Here is a 20,858-nt window from a genome sequence, read left to right as displayed (position 1 = left end):
CCGCCAACGAGGGTCCCCCGTCCTTACCACCGGATCATATATATATATATATATATATATAATGATAATAATTAAAATTAATTAAAATTTAATCTAATTAATTTTACTTAGAAAAATAATAATAATATAAATAATAGTTAATAAGAAAATAGGTTTATATGATTATATAGATTTTGTTTAGATTTTTTAAAAATTTAAAATGATTTTTTATTATATTATATATTAAAATGATTTTATTTTTAGAAAATAAATTTTATTTATTAAATTCTCCGTCTCCTCTCTCTTGTCTCACTTCTCACGCGTAGCAACCCCAAATTGCCGCCGCGCCGCCTTCTTCGACAGCGCGCAAGCTTCCCGATCAGGCCACGCCGGAGCGCCTCTGACGTCGTTTTCCGATTCATCAGGAGGTAATCATTTCCGATCCGTTCTTTTACTGTTATAACGTCCGAGAACGGCATTTCAGAGCAAGCCACGTTATTTACCGGAACTTTGGAACGGCGTGAGGCGTTCCCGTGCCGGAACGCCGGTTCCGGACGTTCCACACCCGTTCCGACGAACCATGCTGAGGATGGCCCCCGTTCCATTCACCAATAACAGATGCCTCGTCAGCCCCACCGCGGGAGAGCTCTTGGACGGCAGCGCGCTCGTGGGCTGGGACGACGAAGACCCGTCCATTTTGCTCCGCGTAGAGTCCGTTGGAGAAGCCAGGGAGCGGCTCCGGCTCGTGGTCCGGCAAATCGGACCCCGCTAGATCCGGGCCGAGCTGTTCCGCTGGGCGGCAATTCGGCAAGGTGACGTCGAAACAGTCCTGGTGAAATCCGACGGTGCTATCTCCGAGTTCCATATCACCTGGGGGAGATCGCACGGCTGCAAATGGTTGTCGCTTCGAGTGCGGGAGATACATAGATATCTGTATCTATTGATTAAGATATCTACCGAATCATCCCCCTTTGCCTCGCTGGCACGGAGGAAATCGGGTTTCCCCACATTTGGGCTTATTTGGCGCACGAGGTAATTCGTTAAGGTACAACGTGGCGGAGGAGCAGAATAAAGGGCGACGGAGGAAGAACGGTCAATTCAGAAGCGACGTGTAGGGATTTCATTCGGAAGAGGAAAACGGTGGGCGAGAAGCGGAAAATCCTCGCCTCAGAGATCGCTTCCTTGGGCGACCCGGTTCCTTGCCATCTCAGGTAGATCCGCCCGGATCTACCCTCTCTCTCATTTTTACGCCGCCTTCGCTTGGATCTTCCTGTAATTTTGCGTTGCTGATTCGGGCGCGTGGGCCACGGTTCTCCAGCTTCTGGTTCGTTTTCATTTCTCGCTTTGGATGTGCTGATATTTTTTTCGTCACTGTGTTTCATTTGTTGGGAATCGCGAGAACGGGTGAAATTGGTGCGAAATTGAAGCGTTTGTCGATCCAGATCATCTTTTTGTCGTCTTGGCATTATGGGTGTGCTAAATTTGTTGTATTGCTAAGCTGCGCAAGCGAATTGACATCATTCAAAAGTCAATCGAGGATAGGAGATTCAATTGTATGTGGATACAATAGAAAAGAATGTAAGAAGTTGAAAGTGGAAGTTTTTATTATGCGAGTTTAGAGTTATAGTTGAGATGGATCAATGTTCAAATTATTGATTGTTAGGCAGTGGAAATTGTTACTTGCTTATCGTGTTAGGGGTTAGATGATTAGATTTTTCTTAGTGGAGTAATATTGAACCTTCATAGAGGACGTCAGGTAAGAGGATCGAAGTGTTTGTTGCATAGATCACAATACGTATGATTATATAAGTGGAAAATTGGCGTAGTGCCAAATTTTTAATGCTTGGTGGAACTGATTGGAGTTTTTGTCTAATCAATCACCCGGGTACAAGGTATTAGAATAGAAGAACTATGTCATTGTATCCGATGAAATACTAACTAAATCATAATTCTGAACCACATTTTTATTTCCATTTTTTTTGTTTAAGTTGTTCCAAAAGAGCTTGAGTTTACTATGCTGCTTTTCAAGAAATATTCCTAACTATATATACAATAGTTTGAAATAAGTATTTCATGCTATGTTCATACTAATGATTTTTTTAACTATCTTGTCTATTCTTTCAAAAATTTCACCCGCACTTTTATTGTATACTTGAGCTTTATTCTGCAATTGACTCTGAAAGATGTGTTAATTTGTATGTCTACCTAGATTATATGGTTGAAATATCAACAATTCATTCTTCCCAGAAACCTTTTTTTATGCATCATATAACTTCATTTTTGTTTGAACTGATTTATAGTGTTATTATTGATTTGATTTTTGTTAGACACATTCTGGTAAATTTGATTGCATAGACCAAAGTTCTGGAAATAAATATGTGACAATTGGGTTAGGTAGTCGATGTTATTGTGATTACTTTCTTCTTTCCTCTATGAAATATAAATTGCTATCCAAGTTCACATTTCCACTTCCTTCTATTGCACCGTTTACTCATGGAAATTCTTTAAATTATTTTGTAGTAATGGTATTTATGTCTATTTGAATTAAGTTTTTGGTGTTATTCTCTGAAGTCCTAGATTAGGGATTATGATTTATCAGAGAAAGAATTAACTGTGTTGAATGGGAATGTTTTTGGACATTTTAAGTGCACCTTGACCTGCTCTGGGCCTCTCCACGAGCATCCGGTCACTCATGACTAGCTCCAGGCCTACCCTCAACTTCGTTCAAGGCCACCCCATATGACATTTGATCTAGACTATGGATCTGATATCATTTGTTGTACTCAAAGGATGTTCACATATCTCCACAATGGCATGAGGAAGTGTTATGTTAAATCGTATTTGTCATTGTGGAGATATGTGAACATCCTTTAAGCACAACAGTTACGTATAATAGATCCAATGTGGTTCGATCCTTCCCCGGGACCCCTCATTTATGGGAGCTTCGTGCATCGGGTTGCCCTAATAAATTTTTTAGTTCCATTATTGTCATATATTAATTCAAATAAATTTTGAGTTATAAAATTTTGATTCTTGAAGTATGCATATTTTGTATTGAAAATTTTTAGTGATATTTAGTGCTCAACTCAGGAAAAACTTATGGTTCCACTATCGAGGAGACACATGAACCACCAACAGCCTTCAAAGCGGCATGGTGTCCCAATTGTCCATCCCTTTCTTGGATTCTCTTCTTTTGCTCGGACTATTTTATTCAGCTGCTCTGCCCCTACCTATTCGCGTTCGGCCTTCACTAAGTCACCAGGTTTTGTCACTTCTTCCCTCTCTTTGTCTTTTCCATTTCTTCTTCTAACATCATCTCATTTTCTAAGATTCCATTCCTGAGCTGAAACCCACTAAATGTCTTGAGCATGCCAAATTTGAAGAAGTGGATGAAGACGAGGAACAAGTAAGAGAAGTGCTTCTGCACGTTTTACATCCTAATTTATTATGATTTAGAGCTAACACTTGATATTGTCTGTGCTTGGGTAAGGTTGACATGCTACATGCAGATTTTGGGTTCTTTGACCCTAGGCCAGGGGATTTCAGTGGGGTGAAGCTTCTTCTTCACAATTACCTTGACAACAAGCCATGGGACCTCAGTGGTTTTGTGGATTTGATCTTGGAGCAGACAACTGTTGGTACAGTTGTCAAATTGGATGAACAAGATGAAGTAGGAGATGTAGATGATGATGATGGTGGTCCTTTTGGCATTATCAGTGCTATTAATCTGCAAAGATACCAGGTCATCTTTAGTAAACCTATATTACCTTTTGCCTTGCTCATTTTTTGTACTGTAATCTGAAGTTTTATTGCTCCCAGCATCACAGATGCATCAAGGAACTCAAAGAGTTCTTGCTTGAAGCATGTACTGAGAAAGCCACAAAGAAAAAGATTAAGACATATTTGGAACGACAAGCGGGTGATGTGGGCCTTTTAGTTTCTCAACGCTTTGTCAACTGCCCCTACCAGTTAGTGCCTCCATTGTATGATGCATTATTTGATGAGATAGCATGGGCAACTGAAGATGAGGTTAGCAACAAACGTCTGTACATGAAATATCTTTAAAGTTGCATTTGTCTTTTGGTTATTTATACGTCTACTTGTTTCTTTCAGCCAACGCAGGAGCTTAGGGACTCCTTCTGTTTCAAGTATTATGTGTTGGTTACTAGAATTTTTGAGGTAAATTGATTGCTTTATCATTGGTGTTAGTTTGCATTAGTATTCTTTGGTGGTTGGTTGTCAATAATTGTAGCCGAGATAAAGAACAAGTGGTATTCTTTTTCTCATGAAATAGTTACAGCTATGGTCATTGTAAGTGATGCCTCTCAAGTGTGTACAAGCCACTATTTATTTTTTGGGGATCTTCTCAATAGCCATATGTTTTCGTTCATGCTAGTTCTAGAATGATTTTTAGATTCGTTTTTTGTTCTCAACCTCAGAGCAAAGCCATCAAACAAAGCAAAGCAAACATGAAGGGTGATGTTGATTTTAGGGACTCTATAATATATGTCAAGCCAGAGGACGAGATTTTTCAAGAGGTACTATGGAAAAAAGTTAAATTGCAAAGCTTACTAACAAAATCTCTCACATTCTCTCTCTCTCGATTTCAGCTGAGCTCACTTTCATTTACTTTTGCTTTGCGTGCTGTGAGGCCCTCTCCTAGTGAGGTATGCATGGTGTTTCCTTGTTGATTCATTACTCATTTCTTACTAAGCATTTATATGTTAACAATATGAAAATGTTTTCAATGTTTTATAACTTATTGGCATTTGGTGGATATATGCTACTCTACATTCCATATTTGCATTCTCACTTTTTATCTTATGATATCTAGCAACTAGTTAATGGCATGCAAGGTATTTATGACAACCAAATTTAATAAACTTTGCTCTGTCTTTTAAGTGTCTTATGGCAACTCACATTCATATTTTACCTTAGATTAAATTGTTCTAATAAAAGGACATTGAATGAATTATTTTATTTTTTATTTAAATTTGGAAATCTATGAAATACTGCTAGACAGAGATTTCAATATAACATATTCAGATGAATGCCTTCATCAAGTTCAGTGCAAAGCTAGAGAACTAAAGAAATATCCAACAGAGTTTTATTTGGTTTTTCATGAATGTCTATGATCAGCCATCCACATTATTTTGCTTGATTTAATTTACTGATACTGAAAGTTGTTCTATGCTACTACAGATGAAGAACTACAAGGAGAAGGGGCTGGTCATGGTTATAGATGCTAGCGAAGTTTCTAAGTTTCGAGAGAAGTTAAAGTGTTTACTGGCTGAATGTTGACACTTGCAAGCACTAGGCCTATAATTTTGGCGCTAAGCAGACAAACCAATTTGCAGTCTATGCAGCTTGGCATGGCAAATCAGTTGAAGATTTTTGTTGCCGAGGTCGGCACCCCGCTCCTTTTGCCTCTGTTCTCGTTTTTCCTGAAGCTTCTCGCCGAGCAAAGTAGACAACGTTAAATACAATTTGATAAGATAATCTGTTTTGATTGGATTTGAAATATGAACAATAGATAAAACTTAATGTTTATCTTCTACCTATTGTATTATGTTCGTGTGAGTCGGAATGAATTTGTTTGGACTATTTAATAATTTTGACTAAGAGTTGTTTTTATGCTCTAAATTGTTCCTTATAATTCAAAATGAATGAAATATTATTCTTAACCCTCTTGGAAATTTAAGGATTAAAATTTTCATTAAAACGAGTTTATTTGAAATGAATGCAATGAGTTAAATGTTAATATTTTATGCGTTCAATCGACTTGTTTTTCAGTATCAATTCCAGAAGCTCAAAAGGTGAACAAATGCCACACAAGAAAAATTTGGGGGGAATATGAAGACAAAGTTAATATTAAAACTAAAAATATATAAATGAATAATATAAAATTTGAATCCCAGCACCATGCGGCATGAAAACTGAATCCTCATTACTTACAAAACTCATCCATATATTTACCATCACATTAAGCCCCAATAAAAAAATAACAATAATAAAATAACAAAGCACTATTGTTTAAGCAGAAGTTTATTAGATTTTTTGGGTCAAAAGTATTCGGCTAGATGTAAAAAAAAAAACCTTCTACGTTTCTGTGCCGTGTTCTCTGATCAATGTTGGTCAACGGATTTACTTTGAAACATGTTGATCGCGTGCTTGATTCTGAAATGAGATGTATAAAAATATTAAAGAAAAAAGATTCTCTCCAAGTATAATTGTCGAGAAGATCGTCGAAATGTAATATTTTATTCTTATTTTTTTATCGAATGGCCATGTTGGAACCATGGACCGTCCAATTTTATTTTGATACGGTGTGTACTTGGATGGGATCCCGTTTGGCAAACCCGCAACTTTATATGGCGTCTCCAAGTCGGCTTCAATTTCTTCGTACCGCGTTCTTGCAAGTGATCTCTATTTTCTCACGGGAGTTGTCTGCTTCGTTTCTTTGATCTCATCGTATTCGAAGACGAGGCGAATGGAGTCGAGGGAGATCGCTGCCCCTAATGTTCAATCTTTTTACCAGACAGAGATCAATTGGGACAAGTAAAGTTTCTCCTCCTTCCCGGTATCGAAATTGTTTTTTTTTTCCATTCCTTTTCATGTTTGATCTTGTTGCGGCATCAGACTCAGTTTCCTCAATGCTTGATTGCATAATCTGAGATATTTATTTTTTATTATTTCCTAGCGAGATCTGGATTGTTTTTTTAATCCCTTTCCAACTCGCTTTGTCGGTGCTTTCTGTTTTGCCTAATTCTTCTTCAAATTCTAGGTTTGTTAATTTAGGTTATTCGGCTGGCACATTTTGTGCTTTCGCCTGCAGCCGCTTTTGCTATTACTGATGATTTCAGATTTCTAATTTGCAACTGGAAGCGGAAAATACCACATCTCATTGCTTTGTAGTCTACTCAATCTGAGAGCGGGTGTTTGACTAAATTGAGTTTATAACAAACGAATTTGAAGACAAGGAACAACAAGAGGTTTCGTTAGTATGTCTTCCAATTGAGTTGTTCTTGCATGCAGATATCATTATGTTCAGTTGTATGACTCTTTGACTATTATCAGAATAAATGGAGTATGAGGATGTGACACTCATCTTATTGAGTAGATGATGCCACCAAATTTCTTTGGAGACGATGTTGGCAATGATACGATATTCAACTTTTAGGGATACAATTATCAGTTTCATACTTTTCCAATATATGATAATTTCCGAAAAGAATACTGAATTTAGTAGTCAATCTTTGGTCATGTATTTCACTAGCCCAACTAGCATAATAAAATACCCATATGGATAGTGAAGTGAGGGACTGGTAAAGAATGCCTGAATTTTTAATGTCCTTTTACAAAATGCAATGTGCAAAGCACTTCATCATAATGGGCAATGTGAAGGACTAAGATAAATCAACTCACTATATGACTAGCATGGGAAATGGATAGTGATGATGAGACAGACCCACCAACAAGTTCTCTATAAGAAATTGCATTGTGAGAGGTTGTAGTTATTATTCCCTAATTTTGTGTTGGTTTTTAATGGGTTGAGACAACTTCAAACAACTTTATCATCCAATAGTCTTTATCACACATTGTTTGGCCAAACACATATTTGATTTGAGGGGTATTTATGCTTGTTGAGGTATGAGAGACTTCAATGCTTTGAAAGTTTTCAAAATGCCAAGTCCACTGAAAGATTTTTATAGTTTGTCAATGCTCATAGAACCATCACTTATTATAACTATATCATCAATATAAAGAACCATAGTCCATTGGTAAAAGTTGTGAATAAATAACGTTGTATCACATGAACTGCCTTAGAAGCGGGAAGTCATGGTACTACTGATTTTTTCAAGCCAAGCAGGAGCCATGAAGTGCTTTGTGGAAGTGACATAGTTAATGAGTAAATGATTACTAACTGTATGCAAGCTTCTTCTACAAGATCTCCATTCAAGAAGATAGTTTTTTATCTCGAATTGATGGAGTGGTCAATGGTCAATAAAAGTCGTGATAATAAGTTTTTCATAGGGAAGTACGCCTAGATATCTCTACAAAGATCTTATTACTTGATTATAGCCTTTCACATACAATTGGATTTATGTTGATCAATGGTGTCATTTTCTTTTGTTTAAATTTTGAATATCCACTCACACCCAATGGTTGTGTTTTGTGGAGGTAGTTCACTAAGTCCGAAGTGTGATGTTTCATCAAGACATCCAACTCTTCGTTGATTGTCTTCTATCAAACAAGGTTATTAGAAGCCTATTTAAAAGAAATAAAGCTATAATGAGAAAGAAAAATAGTAATGAAAAAATATCTTTCATAACCTTGTAGTTGAACGTTGGCTTTTTGAGCTCTTGTTGGATGCTACAACATAGAGGATGTTGGTACATCATTTGTTGAAGAGATTTTGAGATCTCCACTAGGTGTTGAAAGTGTTTAAAGTAGAGTCTGATCATTGCCTTCAAAAAAGAAATCATTCATGGAAAATTTATTTGAAGGTGTTGTTTCTCTAGGTTTGAGACAATTGTGAACAAATTTTGTTCCCAAAGATTATAACAATGCTAGCCTTATGGTTTGATGACATACCTGAGGAAGACACACATGGACGAATGAGCTAAAGAACTTAGTTCCTATGGTGGAGTGAGAAGACAATGAGAAGGATCAAAAGCATGAAGGTGAGAATAAATAGAGTATAACTTAAGAAATAGTATCCATGTCTAGAACTGATGAGGGAAACCTATTAACTAGGCAGGCAATGCTTACAATAGATTCTCCTTAAAATTCTTTAGGGATAGAGGTAGGTAGAAGCATAGTTCTAGAGGTCTCAGTTATGTGCCTATGCTTGTGTTCAATAACTATATTTGGTTGGAGAGTATAGGGGCACGGATGTTGAGTTCAGGTATCTTCTTGTTTTAGAAAGGTTTTGAAGTCATTAAATAGGCTCCACTAGGATCTGTGCATTAGATTTTCATATGGGTGGAGAATTTACTAACAACCATTTTAACAGACTGATAAAGTTTGAAAACTGCAAAATGTGATTTAAGAAGAAAGACCTATGTATACCGAGTGAAGTCAACAAATAAAGCATAATAAAGGAATTCAACTTTTGTTGACCTTATATATCAGAATGAAGAGTATCAGGAAAAAAAAATAATAGAGAAGTAGATATATTTTTATAAATTGACAAAGTAGTAATTTTTCAAGTTGACAATCTGACAATTATATTCACTACAAGGTACATGACCAAGAGAACCATCATTGGTAATTTTATCATAAGTGGATAGTGGATTCAGCAGTAGCAGAAAGATATGTGAAGAAAGGCATTCCTAATTTTGAATGTTTCAAGTTGATTGGCCATCCATTTTATTTCCTGGCCATCCATTTTATTTCCTGGCCATCCATTTTTTCATTTTTCGTCTGAAATAATTGATCTTCTTGCATTAACTGGTTTGTTTGATCAGAGTTTTAATTGTCTGACACTTAGTTGCTATATCCATGTGAAGATTGAGATATTTCCATGAAATCTTTCTTTTCGTATTCCCGTTAGGCTCCCTTCATTCACAAAAAATTATTTTTCAGATTTCTAAAGCATATAGTTTCAGGAAAATGACTTTTGTTCTGTCTATGTAAAATTGTTTTCCTTGAAAAAAAAACTAATATTTTCCATTGACCAAAAGAAAATTTGTGTTGACTATCATTTTCCATTGTAGTAAATATTAGAAAACTGAAATATTTCATATTTTCCGTTGACCATGATTTTCCAATTAGTTTAATTAGCATTTTGTGTTTGTTATTTGCCTCTAATTCACATCTCATCAGTTAGATAAATCTTAATTACTAACCTTTTCCTATTTCAGGCTCAACAAAACTAAGTTCTATGTTGTAGGAGCAGGAATTTTTAGTGGCGTTACATTGGCTTTGTATCCACTCTCTCTTGTAAAGACCAGGATGCAGGTTGCTTCAAATGATGTTCTCAAGAACAATGCATTTTCGACTTTCAGAAATATTCTGAAGGTAGATGGTGTAACTGGTCTTTACAGGGGCTTTGGCACAGTTATTACTGGAGCTATTCCTGCTAGGATTGTTTTCCTCACTTCTCTGGAAACAATAAAAGCAGCTTCATTGAAATTGGTCGAACCATTTAAGCTCTCCCAACCTGTTCAAGCTGCTATATCAAATGGCATTGCTGGCATGTCAGCATCTCTATGCTCCCAGGCTGTATTTGTTCCTGTTGATGTGGTATGCTAGTTCTTATGTAGTAAAATTTCTTAAATCTACCCAGAAGTTTGTCACTCAAGATTACCTGCTCACGTTTGAGTTTCAGTTAGTGACATTTTAAACTATTACTATTTGACATTGCGCATGCTTTTCTCAAGTACATATTGTATCCGGCTAAAACCAAAATAGACTAAGTAGAGGATATATATGAATTTAAGATGTTCGATTTTATTCCTCTTAGATCGGTAGCTTTTTTTGGCCTTCTCAGATGCTTCTGAAAAATAAACATACTGGTTCTGATTTTTGTACCAAGCAATGACACAAATCAATTTTCACCTTGCAAGATAGTCTGGTTAGGAACTGATGGTGTTGCAGATATGTGATTTGGACAACTTAAGTTTGTGGGCACATTTAAGACATAAGCAGTGGGGCGTTTGTGATTTGAGAAATTTCTGCACAATAAATTAATTCTACCAAGAGGAATGGCTTGGCACCAAAGTCAGGTTGCTCCCCCAAACTGTGCCCAGATTTTAGTTACAAATTCGCTTTTCTTATAGCTTAAAGATATTGCTCTTTATCCATTCTCCATTGACATTCTCTATATTACGTACTGTTGAGCCTTATGCAATAGCTAAACTTCATGGCCTGCAGTGTAGGATAGGAAAGAGAACTTTATCCTATAGCCAACCCTGCTCTAGAGATTACATGGGGATGGAAATGCCCTCCCTGCCATATCCCATATCATCTCTTGTTCCCTTTAAATTATCTTTCTACATGTATTCCTTCATCTTTTCTTCCCACCATTTTGCCTTCAAGTGAATAGGATCTTAGATTATAGTTCCTTTTGGATGTGCTCTAGCTTTATTTGGTTTCTTTTAATCTTACAGTTCAGTCCATTCTAAAGTTTATAGTTACAAGCTATTTTTGAGAATTTCATGTGACTTCATCTTCCTATAAATCTTGAGTTTACTGATTTACTATGATTTAAGAGGTGACAAAGAATAAACAAAAAAAAACATTTTTTGTTCTCATCTTTGATAAGGCTGTTCCGACCCAACCTAGTGGGATAAGGCTCGGTTATTGTATCTTTGATAAGGCCGTATTTTGTTAGGTTAGCCAAAAGTTGATGCTGCAAGGTTACTCTGGTTTCACAAAGTATAATGGTGGATTTGATGTCGTTCAACACATTATTAAGACTGAAGGAATCCGAGGACTTTACAGAGGATTTGGCCTATCCGTTATTACATATTCTCCTTCTAGTGCTGTATGGTGGGCAAGTTATGGAACAAGCCAGCAAATCATGTGGAAGTAAGACGTTCCCTCATGTGAAAGCAAAGTTAAATTTCATTTATGTCAAAAAACTTGTAGATAGCAAATGTTTCTTGCTTTAAAATGTTGCATATTTAATTCATGCTTGGATATCCTATCAAGTGCAATTGGAATATTGGAGGAAAAGTTTTTGTATCAAACTCATTCACGTCGAAAAATTTGCAGATAGCAAATTGCTTTAAATATATATGTTGCATATTTTTAATTCATGCTTGGATGTCCTATCAAGTGCAAATGGCATATTCAGAGGAAACGTTTTATGCATGTTCATTATGTTTCTGTATATTGAGCAATGGCCAATGCCCCTAAACAATAGGGATAGAACTTTGCATTGTGATGAATGACACTGTTGATGACTAAGATTTTACTTTACATCTTGATCTTTACGACTATTTGATTCCCTGCTTTTAACAGACTTGAGCAAAGCCATGATTAGTGTCCAATCAATGATTTTGCCATTTTATCTTGCTTTTCATGTGATGTGTATAAGCTTTAGAACATCTTTCTATGAATGACAATGTTTTAGAACATCAACCCACAATGTGCCTTCTCTTCGTCAAACAATCTACAATCTTGCACATGTTCCCAATTGTTGATATTCCTGCCATGAAGTGAGTATATCTGATTAGTGTCCTCGTAACTTCTTTGGTGGCAATATTGGGATGTGTATATCTACTTATAAGTTTGATATTCTCACTTCTCTATATATACACGTATTTAACAGGAGGTTAAATATTATATGGATGAGGTAAGGAAGAGCTTACTAGTTTGTCTGACAGTTTGAAAACTTAATTATGCCTATGATTATGTATAGACCCCTCTTCCTTTAACCATAGGCATATATTCTAGACATCAGTGCAATACATTTTTCATTTGTCTGACTATTTCTTTGTATATTGTCATTTTGCATGAATTATATACATATATTTTCTGTCATGTGCAGGCTCCTAAGTCATGGGAATGACAACGCAAGTGTTCCTAGCCAGTGGAAGATTGTTAGTGTTCAAGCAGCTGGTGGTGTTATGGCAGGCGCTATGACATCTTGCATAACAACCCCTCTTGACACAATTAAGACGCGGTTGCAGGTATTGATCTTCAAAGAGGATTGTTTATAAAAAAAATCTTGCTAATGGATACTAGAAAACCTCAAAACTTGATTACATTATAGTGCTTAATATAATTTATAATTCAGCATCATATTGGTAGCACACTTGGTCTGCAGGGTGATGCCAACGAAGAGCTTGAAACATGAATGTGAATAACTTTGTGAGATTCAAACCTTTCCAGTTCTACTATAAATTGTGTTTGGTGATATAGACATGGACAATCCTTTACAGTTTGTCTCCATCAGGCAGACAAATTTACTCATGACTAATTATAATTTACCATCCAATATAATCAGCATCTACTGGTGCTCGTTGGCAGCGTAAAAGACCCTGCATATAATTTTGTTCCTACAGGTAGAGACTTTGTGGACTTGGATATTATTACTTTGCCATTGCTCTAGTGTGTTTGCTAGATCAATGGGCATGCATCATCAGATTGATATTAATTCATAAGAACTGATCCACTGTTCAATTTTTAGCAGTATTGTGCAATCCACCAGCACGATATGACATGGCCTGAATGACCAACAAATATGATGTTGCAATCCACCACATTTAGGTTTTTAAGTTGTCTCTTGGACTTGCCTTTTTTGTTGTGTTACGGTTAGTCATCCTCACTTGTTTGCTGTAAGTTATCATCAGAATATGATAACTATGTTTATTCTCTTACAATACATAAAGTCATAAAAGATTAAAAAAATGACACTTATTCAGGGAATTTGACAAAGACATAACCTTACCAAGTCTACTAACACTCACTGAAGTAGGCATAGTATAGATTACTAAAAGTGGTTGTTTAATATAGAGAACATTCTTGGTTAAGGTGCTGCCGTATAACAGATCCCCTGTGTAGCATATTCAGTGACGATGGATGCCCCCATCTTCTCTTCAGAAGCATGTCTTCATTTGATACATTGGCTTTCTCTGACAATACATTTCTGTTCTTTTTTTTTCTCGTATGACAAGTTATTTCTCTATTTTTTTGTTTTGCTTTTTTGCAGGTTATGAACAATATGAATATGCAAAAACAAAATATAAGAGAAGTTATCAAAAGATTGATTAGTGAAGATGGATGGAGAGGCTTTTATAGGGGATTAGGTCCAAGATTTTTGACCATATCAGCATGGGGTAGCTCAATGATAGTTTCATACGAATATCTGAGTAAGAAGATTCGTTTTCTTCAATTTTTTTTTCTATAATTTTTAATTTAGCCCTGAAATTTTATGTGGGGTATGCTACTACTAACAACCCTAAAGGAGTTAATTCTGCTTCTGTTGGATTTCCTATTCCCTAATCAGTGGAAGCTGACTTAGGAGCATTAATACTTTACAGAAAATCTTCTTGAATAATAGAATATACAGAAAATCCTACAGAACTTCGCAAGTTTCTTATTCTGCATTTCTTTTTGTTCCAGAGAGGATCTGTCTCATAACTGAAGATACATCAGTTTCATCATCACGTTCAAATTAGTGAGTTACCATTGTACCATAGAGAAAGACTTCATCTCCGCAGTCAGCATATTATATAATCCTAATCTGCTTCGGTTAAATATTGAGATTCATTGCTGAGGCCGATGGATGATCTGCAAGTCATTTGTGTACCCATCAAATTTCATTTGGCAGTACTGATCAGTAACATTTCATGAAAGCTCGATTCGACGGTAAATTCATCATCTGGGTTCGTCTTTTATTTCAGAGCACTCAGTTGACTGCCGTCCATTGTTGTACTAATACCCAAGACCTATTGCTTCTTCTCCTTTCCCATGTAATTCTTTTACTGCAAGTGATGAACAGATGCTTCATAAAGTGTAATAAACAATGTGTGAGATGGAAATTCTTTGTGATCTAGCCCGGTACTAAAGCTACACAGCAATCTATTTCCCAACAAAATATGTTATACCATTTTGTCTGATGATCATTCAGTCTGAAATGGATGTTTGGACTAGGGAGGAATTGTTTGATCATAGATAATTTAATATTTGATTAGTCGGACAAACATTATTAATATTATAAAGGGAATATGGTATAGTTAAGAATGAACAATGAGATTGTTTGATTGAGTTCTCCAAAATTATTTATCTTTTTTTACCAAAACTTTAACCATGTCTTCTTAGTGACGAGGCAACCTAAAACCTACTCTTACATATTATTTTTAAAGCAAAAGAATACGTATCTTTTTTAAGTAGGTGCTTACCTAATACCTAATTTTAGGGGAAATATATTATTATGTCCCTCTTGTTTTTGAGTTTTCCCACTTATGTCCCTAAGATGTTTTCGTTCCCATTTATATCCTTCCTAAATCGTTTTTGTTCTCACTTATGTCCCTACCGTTAACTCGTCCGTGAAAATGAAACAGAAGTGCACGTGTTTATAAAAATCCTAAATTAAAGTACACTATTATGTCCCTCTTATTTCTGGGGTTTCCCATTTATGTCCCTAAAATATTTTCATTCTCATTTATATCCCTCTTCTTTTATTTTTGTTCCTGATAATATCCTCGCCATTAATTAACGCTACGTCAATATCAGACAAAACGTCTGGAAATTCTGACTCAAAACCCTCGATGATTTGTGGAGCGTCCGACAGTCAGAGGAGGCTGAGTACTTTATCAACCGCAATCCACCCTGCTTTGTTGGGCTCCTTGATCTCCTCCGCACTGGCGAACTCTACATCCCGCCCAACATGCCCGAGAAGTTGCTCTTTCATGAGGTCCTCTTTTATGGCCTCCTCGACAAGGTCCGCATCGGTCGGTGGGGCGTCTTCGATGGGAATTGCATCCAACTTGCTAGCTCAGTCTTCTGCTGCACTCATGGTGACAGGACAACCATCCGTGCTGATCCTAACGGCCAAAGATGTGTCTCCCATGGCAGTATGGTCCACATCTACGATTGGATGCTAGAAGCTCACCCACCCATCATCCTCGACTTCAAGTAGGTCAACGACATCATCTACATCGACGCCGACAACATCATGATCACCGCCTGAGAGCGGTTGGGCAAGGGGGGATAACGACATGAGCATTTTCTCGATCTCCATTAGCGAGCTCCGTCACCATTTAATTTCTGCGTCACCCACTATGACCAAGTCAAGGGCTTCACTACTGGCGCGCTTAGCTTCAGCAACGCTAACCGGAAGATCTTGGTCACTTGTAAAGAGCACTACAACAAATATGACATTGGGGATGTGGGACCAAGATATCGACAAACAGGTTGACTTCTCAACGCTGACAAGTGTCTGATGGTGGTGACATTGTTCCCGAGAAGAGACACCAACTTCATCGGCCTCTTAGACTTCAGAGCCAAGGGCGTGGTGTGGTCGTGGTCGGACACCAACGCATTGGTTTCGGCCTTCCTAGCTGAGAAGCGTGTCCTCCACGCCACCTTCGTTGAAGAGCCTTTTCCATTTGCGTTGTCAACAAATACAACGACCTCGACTTCATTGACTTGAGGAGCCATGCCGACAGTGTGCGGTGGAGTTCGAGGAGCAAGCTCACTAATCGGAATGCTCCCAACGAAAAGAGTTGCTACCCCAAACCTCTGACGCATGACGACCAGCTCTTCTCCATGAACAGTGGCATGTCAGTCTGCTGCAAGCTAGCGGGTGCTAAAACGCGTGACAATAGAGAATAAAGTCATGTGCATGTCGCGTGTCATTTCCGTTTGATATTGACGTAGCAATTAACGACGAGGATATTATTAGGAGTAAAAATAAAAGAAGAGGGATATAAATGAGAATGAAAATATTTTAGGGACATAAATGAGAAAATCCAGAAATAAGAGGGACATAATAGTGTACTTTAATTTAGGATTTTTATAAGCACGTGCACTTCCGTTTCATTTTCACGGACGAGTTAACGGTAGGGACATAAGTGGGAACAAAAATGATTTAGGAGGGATATAAATGGAAAAAAAAACATGTTAGAAACATAAGTGGGAAAACTCAAAAATAAGAGGGACATAATAATGTATTTCTCCCTAATTTTACATATAATTTTTGATTAAATTTATTCTGATCGCCAATGCATAGGGATTGCACTCGGATCAATTAATTTCATCGTATACGAGTGCCATTTTTAATTGGTTTAAAATTCTTAATGAAAATGTAGGACAATGTACACCACGAAGAAAAATGGTTTCCATCCGTACAGAGCGAGTACAGGCCTTTTAAGATCGAATATAAAATTTCCTTGTTCATCAGATCACATGCAAATTGGATTTCCAGGACGATATTCTCCCCACTTGGACGATATTTTCTGTAAAGGAACACGAAAAGTCTCCCCACTTGTTCTTCTTTGAAAAAACGTCTAATTCGCCCCTCAAATTTATTTATTTTTCCAAACTTTTCAAAGCTGTGTGGTCTTTATATATTACACACCGCCTTGGGCCACACGATTTTCAATCTTTATAAACCTATTCGTTGCCGTTCCTTCCGCCTCGGGTCCTTGGCGGAGTCCAAGACGGACGCATCGACTCCGGACTTCTATCTCTCGCCGGCTGTCGTGCCTTCCTGTTGGTCGGCAATCGAGGGGGCAATCCTTAGCCCTGTTTGTCGACGTTGGACCCTTGGAGTGCTTTGGTTTGGGGCAATCTAGATCTCGAACTGCATCAGCGCTTCTTGGCGACCTCGCTCTGCTGGCCGTCTGTCTCGGTGTTGTGACTCATCAACGTTAGTTCATTCGAGTGACCCTTCCATTAATGATACTCCGACGATGCTTCGGACACTAAAGGTGCAATCTGATCTTGAAACAGGGAGGAGAGCGCGATGGGGAAGAATCTTAGGATCAAGACCGCACCAAGCCAAAAGCGACCGCTGCTTGATCACGAGGTATCGTCTTCTTTTCCTGGATTCCTGGTTCATAGTTATTTCGTGTGTGTGTGTGTGTGTGTAAAATTGCCAGTGTTAGTGTTCCATCTAAATGTCATTTAGAAAAAAAAAATGTCATCTGGACGATTTAGCTATTTTTCTAGACCTGACTAGACTTAAATGATGCTACTTATTGAAATTTTAGGATTCCTCCAGTCGTGCTTTGGCAGATCTTGAACATGGTGATGCAATTCAGGTAACTTGGATTCCAAACTGTTCAATTTACTATTTACCATGTTAGCTTCTTCTTCATGAATGTTACTGACTAACACTACTATTTTGTGCACATCAGCCAGAAAATGTCACATTCTGTAGGATTTTACAGTTGGTAAGTACTAAATCCATTTGTGTGTTATTCAAATTAGTATAAAGATGTGTATGTTGACAATCTTTCATTTGTAGGCAAAACCTGATGCAGGGAAACTTGTTCTTGCTACAATAGCATTATTAATAGCATCCACAACAAGTATTCTAATTGTATGTATTCGTTGGCTCGTTTTCCTAAAAGATATTTGTTAATTATGTTGTATATGTATCTGAACTTCTTGATAAGGAGAAAGACCAAATCATACATTCTAGTTTTGATCCTGGAAATCATAGTTTCTCATTATTAATTTTTTCTTTAAAAAAAATGGCTTACACCATCATAAATGCCCCCCGTGATTTATTTGCTTGTATCTAGCCGGGAGGCCGGCGATACTGGATCACGTGGGGTGAGCATTATCACCTTTTGCTCCAATAGCTCTCGGGTTCGAATCACGGGGTTTACCCCATGCTAGGCCCCCTCACCTAGTAGGCCACTCGGTTGGCCGAATGACCCCGTGATTTACTCCCTTCCAATGTGCTTAGGGCGCCTTAGAGGGGCCCCGGTGAGGGTTATCACCTTTTTGCCACAATGAACATACGTACTAATTGTTATTTTTTCAAGTAGATATTGCTTTTCTCATGCTGTTGTTGCATACTCACATGTAATTATTTTTTTAAAAAAGGTATTATATACCTATATCCATACTATGTTAAATATGTATTTGAGTGTAAGAAAAAAAGTTACATCCTCAGTGCCACAAACACCACATGTAAGCACCCTGACATGCTATCAGAACAATTTCATTCTTGCATGGAACCGAAATCCTAGCGTAAAATGAAAATTTTAAACCCTTTATTCAACCTACTTGTGTTTTGGGTCACTTCAGCAACACCTTCTTCATAAGTCTTTCTTAAATAAACAATTTGGGATCCCAATATAATGGAAATGAGAAGGGGATTTTCATTGAAGTTTTTACTATTTTTATCAAAAAGACATAGTTAATGAACTCCACATTGTACTTTTTATTCCTATGATGTTGCAGCCAAAGTTTGGTGGGAAGATAATTGACATCGTTTCAAGGGAGGTCCAGGAACCTGAACAGAAATTTGAAGCTCTAGATGCTGTTAAAAATACCATAGTGGATATTGTGTTGATAGTTGTCATAGGGTATGTCTATTTGGACCTAACACTTGTTTTTCTTGTGCTTATTTTGGATTTTTGTTTCAAAGTAAACATTTAGATTATTGCCTCAGTGATATATTTTCCATGTATTTATATTTTGCATTGTTGTATTTGCAACAGGTTTTATAAGATGTGGTTTTAGTTTGATAATTGATTTTAACAATGATATGATAAATAATAGATGTATTGGAAAAATACAATAGATTATAAAGTATTACCGATGGTTTAACCTTTCAGTTCAATATGTACGGCCCTGCGAGCATGGTTGTTTAACTCTGCCAGTGAGAGAGTAGTTGCTCGTCTAAGAAAAGACTTATTTTCTCATCTTGTAACCCAAGTGAGTTAAACATACTTGTTCACATCTTGTTCAACACTGCAGCCAATAAATGGATTTTGTTTATTAATGCCTCAGATCTATTTTGTTAGGAAATTGCATTTTATGATGTAACTCGCACTGGGGAGCTGCTAAGCAGATTGTCTGAAGATACACAAATTATAAAAAATGCAGCAACAACAAATCTGTCGGAGGCTTTGCGTAACATTACTACCACGCTTATTGGTCTTGGTTTTATGTTTTCCACATCATGGAAATTAACATGTGAGTTCTAAATATGCTTGAGAAGCATGAATTGCCAGTTTCTAATAAACTATTAGATTTTTTTGTATCTTATCATAGCAGTGATAGTTTTATTATTTATTCAAGTTCTTTTTTCCTTGAAAATTTACTGGAATTATGACATGTTATCAATGAGATGCATCTGTCTTTCGTATAACTAGATCAAAGTAATGTTGAACTTTGATGACGTTTATGTTGAATACTGAATATAGAAAATATACTAAGTGAAATGTTGAAGGTGAAAAAAGCTAAGGTTGATCCATCAAATTTTGAACTATTAAATGACAAAATTATCTATGTTCACAAAGTTGTGCTCACAGAGTCAAATTAAAAGTTCTTGCAATGTTTGTCCTTTAGATGTTGCAATACTCAGGAGTACCATGAGTTGTATTTGAACTCAACCAATATGTTAGATCTTACCATAAGCACGGTAATTTTTGGGAAGTTATGCCTTTGCAGGAAGTTTGTTCAGATTATATATTTTCATCTTTGAACTCTCTAGTATTCACCTATGGTTCAGACAATGAAAATTTTGTTAGCAAACAACCAAACATATAATTTTTTCTGTCATGTTATTTCCATTGGATTCTTCTGAAATTGTTATGAGGCTTGTAAAAAAATTTCTATTAGCAATTGTTTCCATTTATTTATAAAGAGGTAAAATTTTCATTGCTTGCATGAATGTATAATGTTAGTGGTATCTATTTGGAGCAGTGTTGGCACTTGTTATAGTTCCACTTATCTCTATTGCTGTGCGGAAGTTTGGACGCTATCTACGTGAGCTTTCTCACCAGACTCAGGCTGCAGCAGCTATTGCAGCCTCAATTGCAGAGGTTTGTTATATTCAAATATAGCTTAAAAAACCCTTCATCTGAAATTATGATGCTGCATTATGTGTTATTAACCTAATTAATTTTATTAATTGATATTTTATCATGTATTATTGATAATCTAGGATTGTGAAACATAATATGCATCATTTTTAAGATTTTAGACATTTTAGATGGAATTGTTCTGTTGTATTTTTTTTTATTTTTCCCCCTAATTCTGATTTCACTAATCATCCTGATCTACTATGATGGGGGCATACAATGATGGAGTTGATGGAAGCCCACCAGGAAGACTTGCTGATTGACATGGGGAGGAGAGCCTGAGAAGTGAATAATAGGGATTTAAAGATGAAGGAAGAATTATGGCTGCAGCGTATAGTAGACTTTTTGTCCACATGTATGGGTAGACCAAGTTTATGG

General features: G+C 36.8%; 3 protein-coding genes and 1 pseudogene across 9 annotated transcripts in view; 3 read left to right on the top strand and 1 right to left on the bottom strand.

The window, feature by feature from the left end:
• Nucleotides 1–20,858, bottom strand: part of LOC122051711 (heterogeneous nuclear ribonucleoprotein A0-like) — a 34,679-nt gene that overhangs the window by 7,996 nt on the left and 5,825 nt on the right. The gene's annotated exons all lie outside the window — the stretch shown is intronic.
• Nucleotides 258–5,622, top strand: LOC122051712 (protein BCCIP homolog). Of its 4 annotated transcripts, XM_042612948.1 has the most exons (10): nt 307–407; nt 464–1,303; nt 3,070–3,241; nt 3,309–3,385; nt 3,470–3,721; nt 3,799–4,008; nt 4,093–4,158; nt 4,419–4,517; nt 4,590–4,646; nt 5,182–5,622. In XM_042612948.1, exons 3-10 carry the CDS (start codon nt 3,079–3,081, stop codon nt 5,278–5,280), a joined length of 1,023 nt encoding a protein of 340 aa, XP_042468882.1. In that variant the 5' UTR covers nt 307–407; nt 464–1,303; nt 3,070–3,078; the 3' UTR covers nt 5,281–5,622. The 4 variants fall into 4 exon arrangements, with proteins under 4 accessions (XP_042468880.1, XP_042468881.1, XP_042468883.1 ...); XM_042612946.1 differs by lacking the exon at nt 464–1,303 and having other exon boundaries at nt 258–407; XM_042612947.1 differs by having other exon boundaries at nt 291–1,303.
• On the top strand, nt 6,378–14,552 carry LOC122051714 (solute carrier family 25 member 44-like). 3 transcript variants are annotated; one of them, XM_042612956.1, is made up of 6 exons: nt 6,378–6,559; nt 9,846–10,227; nt 11,318–11,514; nt 12,479–12,620; nt 13,643–13,802; nt 14,056–14,552. In XM_042612956.1, exons 1-6 carry the CDS (start codon nt 6,498–6,500, stop codon nt 14,109–14,111), a joined length of 999 nt encoding a protein of 332 aa, XP_042468890.1. In that variant the 5' UTR covers nt 6,378–6,497; the 3' UTR covers nt 14,112–14,552. The 3 variants fall into 3 exon arrangements, with proteins under 3 accessions (XP_042468890.1, XP_042468889.1, XP_042468891.1); XM_042612955.1 differs by having other exon boundaries at nt 6,380–6,537; XM_042612957.1 differs by having other exon boundaries at nt 6,382–6,537; nt 9,875–10,227.
• LOC122050337 lies at nt 14,215–18,934 on the top strand (annotated as a pseudogene).

Source organism: Zingiber officinale, chromosome 3A (genome assembly GCF_018446385.1).
Source record: "Zingiber officinale cultivar Zhangliang chromosome 3A, Zo_v1.1, whole genome shotgun sequence".
NCBI lineage: Eukaryota > Viridiplantae > Streptophyta > Magnoliopsida > Zingiberales > Zingiberaceae > Zingiber > Zingiber officinale.
The sequence above is the reverse complement of the archived record's forward strand: the minus strand, read 5'-3'. Positions and strand labels throughout refer to the sequence as shown.

What these genes read in the sequence shown, in the direction of transcription:
- LOC122051712 (XM_042612946.1), top strand. Translation starts at nt 3,079, where the DNA reads ATGGTTCCACTATCGAGGAGACACATGAACCACCAACAGCCTTCAAAG. An exon ending in TGGTTACTAGAATTTTTGAG is followed by an intron (nt 4,159 to 4,418) that starts GTAAATTGATTG and finishes TCTCAACCTCAG; the next exon opens with AGCAAAGCCATCAAACAAAG. An exon ending in AGGACGAGATTTTTCAAGAG is followed by an intron (nt 4,518 to 4,589) that starts GTACTATGGAAA and finishes TCTCGATTTCAG; the next exon opens with CTGAGCTCACTTTCATTTAC.
- LOC122051714 (XM_042612955.1), top strand. Translation starts at nt 6,470, where the DNA reads ATGGAGTCGAGGGAGATCGCTGCCCCTAATGTTCAATCTTTTTACCAG. An exon ending in ACAGAGATCAATTGGGACAA is followed by an intron (nt 6,538 to 9,845) that starts GTAAAGTTTCTC and finishes TTCCTATTTCAG; the next exon opens with GCTCAACAAAACTAAGTTCT. An exon ending in AGCCAGCAAATCATGTGGAA is followed by an intron (nt 11,515 to 12,478) that starts GTAAGACGTTCC and finishes TGTCATGTGCAG; the next exon opens with GCTCCTAAGTCATGGGAATG.